This window comes from Salmo salar, unplaced genomic scaffold, assembly GCF_965601325.2.
Source record: "Salmo salar unplaced genomic scaffold, fSalSal1 ptg000424l, whole genome shotgun sequence".
NCBI classification, from domain to species: domain Eukaryota; kingdom Metazoa; phylum Chordata; class Actinopteri; order Salmoniformes; family Salmonidae; genus Salmo; species Salmo salar.
Window position 1 is genome coordinate 100,280 of NW_027675384.1, and position 10,437 is coordinate 110,716.

The 10,437-nt window shown below is 44.7% G+C and overlaps 1 protein-coding gene across 1 annotated transcript; it reads left to right on the forward strand.

Annotated features, from left to right (window-relative positions):
* Positions 1 to 9,205, forward strand: LOC145876013 (E3 ubiquitin/ISG15 ligase TRIM25-like). The gene is made up of 4 exons (XM_082971783.1): positions 1 to 1,938; positions 2,372 to 2,467; positions 7,656 to 7,889; positions 8,990 to 9,205. Exons 1-4 carry the CDS (start codon positions 1,342 to 1,344, stop codon positions 9,188 to 9,190), a joined length of 1,128 nt encoding a protein of 375 aa, XP_082827909.1. The 5' UTR covers positions 1 to 1,341; the 3' UTR covers positions 9,191 to 9,205.
* The last annotated feature ends 1,232 nt before the right edge of the window (positions 9,206 to 10,437 follow it).

Genomic DNA, 10,437 nt, shown 5'->3' on the forward strand with positions numbered 1-10,437 from the left:
GGGTGTTTGGTTTATGTGGTTCGGGCTATGTATTTAGGTAGAGGGGTGTTTGTTTTATGTGGTTCGGGCTATGTATTTAGGTAGAGGGGTGTTTGGTTTATGTGGTCCGGGGTTTGTTAGTCTATGTTCTATGTTAGTGTATTTCTATGTTCTGTCTTGTCTATTGTAGTTCTATGTTTAGTTAATTGGGGTTGGACCTTCAATTGGAGGCAGCTGGTTATCGTTGCCTCTGATTGAAGGTCCTATAATTAGGAGTTTGTTTTGTCATGGGGGTTTTGTGGCAGATTGTTGCTGTGTATAGCTTTGTGCCTTACTGGCCTGTTCTTTGTCCTTTAATAAAAGAAGATGAGTGTACATTTTCCCGCTGCGTCTTGGTCTAAACCCTACGACACCTGTGACATTTACATTAGGGTGTATTGTTAGATACTACTGCACTGTTGGAACCAGGAACACAAGCATTTCACTACACCCACAATAACATCTACTAAATATGTGTATGTGACCAATAACATTTTTATTTGATTGTATTTTTGAAAGTGTTACATAATTCTCAATCCGCTTTGCGTCGTGCCTAAAAACAGCACTTAGCCGTGGTACTGTATATTAGCCATATACTGTCACCACTTCCACCGAAGTCATTTCCTCTCCTTGTTCGGCGGTCGGCGTCACCGGTCTTCTAGTCATCGTCGATCCACTTTTTCATTTTCCATTTGTTTTGTCTTGTTTTCTTACACATCTGGTTTCCATTTCCATCATGAATTGTTGTGTATTTAACCCTCTGTTCCCCCCATGTCCTTGTGTGGAATTGTTTGTTTGTAAGTGCTTGTACTCTGTTACTGGTGCGCATCGGGTTTTGTACCCATGTAGGTTCGTTTTGTATTAAACTGCTCCGGCTATTACCTATCTCTGCTCTCCTGCGTCTGACTTCACTGCCACCAGGTCCGCATTCCTTACATATACCACACCTCCTCAGGCCTTATTGCTTATTAGAACACATAAGTGTATTATAAGGCATTATAAAGGTCATTAAAATAATTATAATATGTACTTCATAGAAACTGTTACCATTTATATTCTAATAACTCACATTTTAAGATTCATTATTTCATTTATTCCATGTTAAGGGCTCTAACCAAGGAACAAGACTATTTGTCTCCCTCTTGCTGTTGCATGCAGTTCCTCTCTCTCTTCCTCCCTCCCTCTAACCCCTCCCTCCCTCTAACCCCACCCCTCTGGCAGAACCAGGAAATCCCTCCCCCTCCCACCAACTCTCTTCTGAGGAAACGAAACTGATCTGAGTCTCTGTCTCGTCTGTCTGTGTGAGAGTGAACAACCGTCCAAATGGCTCAACAGGGAGTTCTGCTGGACCAGGACCAGTTCTGTTGTTCTGTCTGTCTGGATCTACTGAAGGAACCGGTCACCATCCCCTGTGGACACAGTTACTGTAGGAGCTGTATTGAGGGCTGCTGGGATCAGGATGTTCTGAAAGGGGTCTATAGCTGTCCTCAGTGCAGAGAGACCTTCACTCCAAGGCCTCATCTGAGGAAAAATAACATGTTGGCTGAGCTGGTGGAGAAACTGAAGAAGACAGGACTCCAGGCTGCTCCCCCTCCTGCTCTGTGCTATGCTGGACCTAGAGATGTGGCGTGCGATTTCTGCACTGGGACCAGAAAGCAGAAAGCCCTCATGTCCTGTCTGGTGTGTCTGGCCTCTTACTGTGAGACTCACCTCCAATCTCACTACGAATTTCCTGCTTTGAAGAAGCACAAGCTGGTCAAAGCCGCCGCACAACTACAGGAGAAGATCTGCTCTCATCATGACAAACTGCTGGAGGTTTACTGTCGTACCGATCAGCAGTGTATCTGTTATCAGTGTTTGATGGACGAACATAAAGGCCATGATACAGTGTCAGCTGCAGCAGAGAGGACTGAGAAACAGGTAAGACCAGAACAACTTGTTGGTGACTGTCTGATAAACAAAGAATTAAAGATACAGTAGGAACTAAGGCTGTTTGAATATGAGATCATTCAAATGAAATGGATCCTCAGCAGAACAGATATGAACACAAACCTTGAGTATATTGATATGTTAACCCAGATTCTCCAGATGTATCACCATTTTATAATGTCAAACACTATTATCATTCTGAATGCCCTTTTATGAGTCCAAAGTTCAGTCTCAACCTGTTGATACATGTAGTCCTACCATAAAAACTATAGTCATTCACATAGCAACAAATAAATATCATTTAGTAAATGGACCATCCATTTTTTTAGATCTTCCTCTCTATGGGCCCTATGTCACATTACTATACTATTGATCTACTGGACTAATAAAGCTTGATAGCTCATTGAAGAGTGATTATCCACAGAGGCAGCTGGGGATGAGTCAGCAGAAGGTCCAGCAGAGATTCCAGGAGAGAGAGAAGGAGCTGACGGAGCTCCAACAGGCTGTGAAGTCTCTCAAGGTGAGTATTGTTGACCAGAGGAGACACACCATTTCACCTGTCTCCTCCAGTCAGAGAGAGAGAGAGAAGTAGAGGGGCCCCTATCCAATCCCACTGACCCCACTGTTGGGAACAGGTTGTCACTGCTGAGGCAGTGAAGAAAGTAGAGGAGGATGGGTCAAGGCTGAGGGATCCTGAGAGGATCCCTGTGAGTAGTAGATCTGTGACAGCACAGAGGGATGGGCCAACCAGTGATATATGCTTCAGTAAGGTTGGCTTCTTAGTGTTCATAGCAAATGGTTATCAACTGTACCGCAGAAATGGAATGTAAATCACAGAATAAAATATGTTTTGGTGGCAGCTGCAGAGAAGTATTTGGTCATACTAGATTTGACTTCAGAAGAGTTCCAGGGTGTGTTGAGTGGTGGTGTCCCGTCCTCCCAGGCTGTTGGCTTGGTGCAGGAGCAGATAGGGTCAAAGTAGTGGAATGGGGTAGTGGGTTTTAATGAGTGTAGGGTTAGTTGGCCTGGTGCAGGAGCAGATAGGGTCAAAGTAGTGGAATGGGGTAGTGGGTTTTAATGAGTGTAGGGTTAGTTGGCCTGGTGCAGGAGCAGATAGGGTCAAAGTAGTGGAATGGGGTAGTGGGTTTTAATGAGTGTAGGGTTAGTTGGCCTGGTGCAGGAGCAGATAGGGTCAAAGTAGTGGAATGGGGTAGTGGGTTTTAATGAGTGTAGGGTTAGTTGGCCTGGTGCAGGAGCAGATAGGGTCAAAGTAGTGGAATGGGGTAGTGGGGTTTTAATGAGTGTAGGGTTAGTTGGCCTGGTGCAGGAGCAGATAGGGTCAAAGTAGTGGAATGGGGTAGTGGGTTTTAATGAGTGTAGGGTTAGTTGGCCTGGTGCAGGAGCAGATAGGGTCAAAGTAGTGGAATGGGGGTAGTGGGTTTTAATGAGTGTAGGGTTAGTTGGCCTGGTGCAGGAGCAGATAGGGTCAAAGTAGTGGAATGGGGTAGTGGGTTTTAATGAGTGTAGGGTTAGTTGGCCTGGTGCAGGAGCCGATAGGGTCAAAGTAGTGGAATGGGGTAGTGGGTTTTAATGAGTGTAGGGTTAGTTGGCCTGGTGCAGGAGCAGATAGGGTCAAAGTAGTGGAATGGGGTAGTGGGTTTTAATGAGTGTAGGGTTAGTTGGCCTGGTGCAGGAGCAGATAGGGTCAAAGTAGTGGAATGGGGTAGTGGGTTTTAATGAGTGTAGGGTTAGTTAGAAGGGTGTTTTTTTAGTATTATCATAATTTCCCCTTTTCCCATTTTGTATCCCATAATATCATGGATTTATATTATAGTCCAGTTGAGGCAGGTGAGATGCCTTTAGATATACGACGTAATAAATTGTCATTAGCTTATTGGGTTGAAAGGCTGTGAGGTTGAGCATCCCACTGCTACTGTTCTAGATGACTGTTGGGAATATACTAGTAGACAAGGCAGTGGTTTTGGTTGGACAGTTGGAAAGCTTGCTGATGAGAGTAGTTTCAGGGAGTTGGAGGTTGGCCCTTTTCTGTGGTGATAGGGGATGTTCCTCCATGGTTACTCCCAGATCCTGTTGTTGATCTAACCTTGGTAGACAAAAGGAAAGATTGGGTCAGAAGTCAGTGATAAAGGGAAACTGGTTGACAATTACATTGGTAGAAGTTGTTATGCTTTTTTTTACCTCTTTTCACAGATGGATCCAAGGGCCCAGATAGTGGGCCCACAGGAGCAGGTGTTGACCTTCCTGAATGTGATGTGCAGATATGTAGAAGACTAACAGATGAACTGTCAGTGTACTCAGTTGAACTGTTGGTGATAATAGTTGTCCTCCAGTGGGTGGAGGACGTACAGCCTGTTAGAGTTATAGTATCCTCAGATTCTCTGTCTGTATTGAATAGTTTATCATCTGGTAAATCTATTAGGAGTGACCTACTATTGGAGGTATTAATGTTATTATGGAGAATTGAGAGAATGGGTCTAGTAGTGAGATTCTGCTGGGTCCCAGCACATTCAGGTGTGGAATGGAATGAAATTGTAGACTAGTTAGCTAAAATAACTTTAAAACAAGATCTAATATATATTAATGTTCCACTGGGTAGAGGTGAGGACAAATGTGAGATCAGAGACATTTTGATAGATGTGTGGCAGAAGAGATGGGACTCTGAGCACAAGGGACGGCATTTATATGCCCTCCAAAGAAAGGTCGGTGGACCAAGGTTCAAAGGTCAGATTAGGAAGGAAGAGGTGGTGTTTCCTCGATTGTCTTTAGGACATTGTACATCGAACTGGTCCTTCCATCTGGTTGGCAGCATGTGAATGGTTTGTGTCTGGAGGGTATTGTCAATGAAACGGTGGAGCATGTGTTGTTATATTGTTGTAAGGATGTTGAAGAGAGGGAAAGATTGAAGTGTAGGGTCATTGAGGTTGGGGGGGGTTTGGAAGGGATTTGGGGGATGGGGGAGGGTCTATTAGAAGTTAGTAGGGATCTTTTTTATTTTCTCAGAAGTACTGAGTTAGGTAGGAGGATTTAGAAATGGTGTAAACCGTGATTGAACACACTCCAGCACAGTAGGAGGCGCCACGCTCCTTTAACGTTGGTTTGAGGACCGCCATTATACCATAGAAGAAGAAGAAGTTGGTAACTTGAGGTTTTGTCGTTCGTAAAGAGTGCAGCTATTCTTTTGCCTATTTTCCAAATGTATTTTGTCATGGTGGGAGGGTTTGTTTATCGGTTTCCGCTGTTTATCGGTTAGAGTTGAGGAGGGAGTAGGGTAGTTTGATGTCCTCAACCGAGTGGAGAAGAAACGCTGTCTCTTCAGGTGCGTTGTGGAGAATGGTGTGGAGGAATTATTGATCCTGGTCGGTGAACAGGTGGGAGAGGAACATATACACTCTGTATCCAGAATGAACAAGGCGGTGGTTGTGGTAATGTAAAAGGTGAGTCTTGTTACCCGGCTAGTTACCAGTATGATTTATGTGAGGGGTTGTGTTGGTGCTGATTTCGACAAGAGTAGTGGTGTCTAATCTGCCTCCGTTTATTACCACCGAACAGATCCGTAAAGAGTTGGTTCGTTTTGCTAAATGTGGAAGTGTTTATCTGAACGAAATTCAAGGTTAAACAGGGGAGGGGTGGTACACAGGGTTTGTTAGCACAGAGGAGCCCAGTGATATAATATTATATATATAATATTACTATATGTCCCAGCTGTTTGCTGTGGTTTTGAAGTAATTCTCTTCCAGCCCGCGTTAACCTTGTAGGTTTACCTCAGGTAACTTATTATTAACTATCCTTGTAGGTTTACCTCAGGTAACTTATTATTAACTAGGTTACAGCTACTAATAATGGTAACTGGTAATTTGATATGTGTTGAAATCTGTTGGTTCGTAGACATAAAATAGAGAGAATGCTGCGCAGGTTCACTGAGTTGTAAACCTAATGGATAGGTGGAGATCATTGATTTGTAGCTCTGACTCAGTTGCTACCTCAGATTATGAGCCTATCAAGTGTGGTGAATGAGGTATGTAGTTCCCACAGAAGACCACAGGGAGGAGCAAGAGAGATATAAACCCATACAGTTTATCTCTTTAAATACCCTGAACCTAACAATCAATCTAATGTATTTATGAAGACCTTTTTACATCAGCAGATGTCACAAAGTGCTGTACAGAAACTCTAACCCTACGTATAACCTGTTTTATCCTGAACCCTAATTCTAGGGTAGGGTAGCCTAGAACCCCTTTAGAAACTATTATAGTAATAATATTATGTTAGTAAATACCATTATAGTACTAAATAGGTTCTATTGTTATTTTTTTAATAAAACCTATGTATAGTACTTAGCATTTAACTGTTGTTTTGTTATTTTATTATATTTATTATTTAGAGGAGTCTGTCTAATTAATGAAAAGTTAAGTTATTGCTACACTTTTTAATGAAACCTTTATTTAACTAGGCAGGTCAGTTAAGAACAAATTCTATTTACAATGACGGCCTCCTGGGGACCAGTGGGTTAACTGCCTTGTTCAGCGGCAGAACAACAGAGTTTTACCTTGTCAACTCTGAGGTCGTCTCTGAGAGACTCAATACAACAGGGGTCTCTGATTTCTATGCTGCAGTACTGAGGGCCTGGCAGCTGCTGAGACCCACACGAGAGGAGGGGGGGGTGGTGGTGCCTGGGCCGTGGGTCTGGGAGGAACCACTGATCACTGGGTTTGGTGGACCTGGAGAGCAGGGTGGCAGCGTTCTGACTCAAAGCAGCACAGAGGCTACTGTACCGTACGGAGGTGGGCTTAGCGGGAGGGAAGGGGCATCAGAGGCAGGGGGTTGTGGGGGCTGAGAGCATGGCAGGGTATAGGTGGAGGGTGCTCTATAAGCTCCCAGTGCTGGAAAGGTCAGGGGTCATCCAGTGGAGGGTATTACATGGAGCCCTGGACACCAATAGCTGATTGGCTCGGGTTGACCTGGGAGTTGGGGAGGGGTTGTCCGTTTTCTACAATGACAGACTGTTCATCATGTTTTCTCTGTGTTGCCAGGGTAATGCCATTACTGTTTATTTTATTCCACCTTTATTTAACCAGGTAGGCTAGTTGAGAACAAGTCCTTTATTTAACCAGGTAGGCCAGTTGAGAACAAGTCCTTTATTTAACCAGGTGGGCCAGTTGAGAACAAGTCCTTTATTTAACCAGGTAGGCCAGTTGAGAACAAGTCCTTTATTTAACCAGGTGGGCTAGTTGAGAACAAGTCCTTTATTTAACCAGGTAGGTTAGTTGAGAACAAGTCCTTTATTTAACCAGGTAGGCCAGTTGAGAACAAGTTCTCATTTACAACTGCGACCTGGCCAAGATAAAGCAAAGCAGTGTGACACAAACAACAACACAGAGTTACACATAAACAAACGTACAGTCAATAACACAATAGAAAAGTCTATATACAGTTGTGTAAATGAGGTAAGATAAAGGAGGTAAGTTAATAAATAGGCCGTGGTGGCGAAATAATTACAATTTAGCAATTAAACACTGGAGTGATAGATGTGCAGAAGATTAATTTGCAAGTTGAGATACTATTAACTAACTGCTATCTCTCTCTCTCTCTCTCTCTCTCTCTCTGTCTCTGTCTCTGTCTCTGTCTCTGTCTCTCTCTCTCTGTCTCTCTCTCTCTCTGTCCCTCTCTCTCTCTCTCTCTCTCAACAGCGCTCTGCACAGGCAGCAGTGGAGGACAGTGATCAGATCTTTACTGAGCTGATCCGCTCCATTGAGAGAAGGAGCTCTGAGGTGAAGGAGCTGATCAGAGCCCAAGAGAAGGATCAAGTGAGTGAAGCTGAAGGAGTCCTGGAGCAACTGAAGCAGGAGATAGCTGAGCTGAGGAAGAGAAGCACTGAGCTGGAGCAGCTCTCACACACAGAGGATCACATCCATTTCCTCCAGGTAACTAAACTGTCTTGTTACATGTGATATGAAATGAACTTCATGTGAAACTATTCATCTTATGTTGTCCTGTCTGTTCCCCTCTCTCTCTCTCTCTCTCTCTCTCTCTGTCCCTCTCTCTCTCTGTCCCTCTCTCTCTCTGTCCCTCTCTCTCTCTGTCTCTCTCTCTCTCTCTCTCTCTCTCTGTCTCTCTCTCTCTCTCTCTCTGTCTCTCTCTCTCTCTCTCTCTGTCCCTCTCTCTCTCTCTGTCCCTCTCTCTCTCTCTCTCTGTCCCTCTCTCTCTCTCTCTCTGTCCCTCTCTCTCTCTCTCTCTCTGTCCCTCTCTCTCTCTCTCTCTCTGTCCCTCTCTCTCTCTCTCTCTGTCCCTCTCTCTCTCTGTCCCTCTCTCTCTCTCCCTCTGTCCATCTCTCTCCCTCTCTCTCTGTATTTCTGTCTCTCTCTGTATTTCTCTGTCTCTCTCTCTCTGTCTCTCTGTCTCTCTCCCTCTGTCCCTCTCTCTCTGTCTTTCTCTGTCCCTCTCTCTCTCTGTCTCTCTCTGTCTCTCTCTCTCTCTCTGTCTCTCTCTCTGTATCTCTCTCTCTCTCTCTCTCTGTCTCTCTATCTGTCTCTCTCTCTCTGTCTCTCTCTCTCTCTGTCTCTCTCTATCTGTCTCTCTCTCTCTGTCTCTCTCTCTCTGTATCTCTCTCTCTCTCTATCTCTCTCTCTCTCTCTCTGTCTCTATCTGTCTCTCTCTTTCTCTGTCCCTCTCTCTTTCTCTGTCCCTCTCTTTCTCTCTCTCTGTCTCTGTGTCCCTCTCTCTGTCTCTCTCTCTCTCTCTGTCTCTCTCTCTGTCCCTCTCTCTCTCTCTCTCTGTCCCTCCTCTCTCTCTCTGTCCCTCTGTTCCTCTGTCTCTCTCTCTGTCTGTCTCTGTCTCTCTCTCTGTCTGTCTCTGTCTCTCTCTGTGTCCCCCTCTCTCTCTCTCTCTCTCTCTCTCTCTCCCTCTCTCTCTCTCTCTCTCTCTGTCTCTCTCTCTCTCTCTGTTCCTCTGTCTCTCTCTCTCTCTGTCTCTCTCTGTCTCTGTCTCTCTCTGTCTCTCTCTCTCTGTCTCTCTCTCTCTCCAGAGTTATCAGTCTCTCTCCAGTATCAGTGTATCTTCAGACTTACCCAGCATCGTTGTCTGTCCTCTTCAGTACTTTGGAGATGTGAGTAAGACTGTGTCTGAACTGAGAGAGAAACTAGAAGACTTCCTTAAAGGAGAATGGACCAAGATCTCCACTACAGGTGTGTTGAAAACAATCAGAACATCAACTTTAGACCATTGAAAGTTCCCTACTAGTCATATACATGTGGAATATGGTATGATGATAACATTCCCTCTCTCTGTCAATGTGTTTGTGTGTCTGTAGTGAATATAGTGGAGGTTGTTCTGCCTCCAGAGCCCAAGACCAGAGAACAGTTGTTACAATGTGAGTCTCTTTATTGTGAAGTAACTAACAGTCTCTTTTTACTGCCACTCCTAACAATCCCTCTAGAAATATATAGCAATAGTAGATCTAATCAAAGACTGGGTATCTATCTGACTCCTCATATTTCTCTGATTTGATCTCTGCTGTGCTCTAATCAAAGACAGGGTAGATACAGTATCTGACTTAACTTATTGTTCTGACTCCCCTCATTGGTCTCTGCTCTTCTCCCAGATTCCTGTCAGCTCACACTGGACCCAAACACAGCATACACACTCCTCTCTCTGTCTGAAGGGAACAGAAAGGTGACCTGTACAGACCAAGTCCAACCATATCCTGATCATCCAGACAGATTCACCAACCAGTACCAGGTTCTGTGTAGAGAGGGTCTGACTGGGCGCTGTTACTGGGAGGTAGAGTGGAGTGGGATAATGGGGGCTGGTATAGGAGTGACATATAAAGGAATCAGCAGGAGAGGAAGGGGTAAGGACTGTTGGCTTGGACACAATGACAATTCCTGGAGTCTGTCCTGCTCTGACAACAGTTACACTGCCTGGCATAATAATAACTCCACTATCATAGACGTCCCCTCCTCCAGCTGGTATAATAATAACTCCACTACCATAGACGTCCCCTCCTCCAGCTGGTATAATAATAACTCCACTACCATAGACGTCCCCTCCTCCAGCTGGTATAATAATAACTCCACTACCATAGACGTCCCCTCCTCCAGCTGGTATAATAATAACTCCACTACCATAGACGTCCCCTCCTCCAGCTGGTATAATAATAACTCCACTACCATAGACGTCCCCTCCTCCAGCTGGTATAATAATAACTCCACTACCATAGACGTCCCCTCCTCCAGCTGGTATAATAATAACTCCACTACCATAGACGTCCCCTCCTCCAGCTGGTATAATAATAACTCCACTACCATAGACGTCCCCTCCTCCAGCTGGTATAATAATAACTCCACTACCATAGACGTCCCCTCCTCCAGCTGGTATAATAATAACTCCACTACCATAGACGTCCCCTCCTCCAGCTGGTATAATAATAACTCCACTACCATAGACGTCCCCTCCTCCAGCTGGTATAATAAT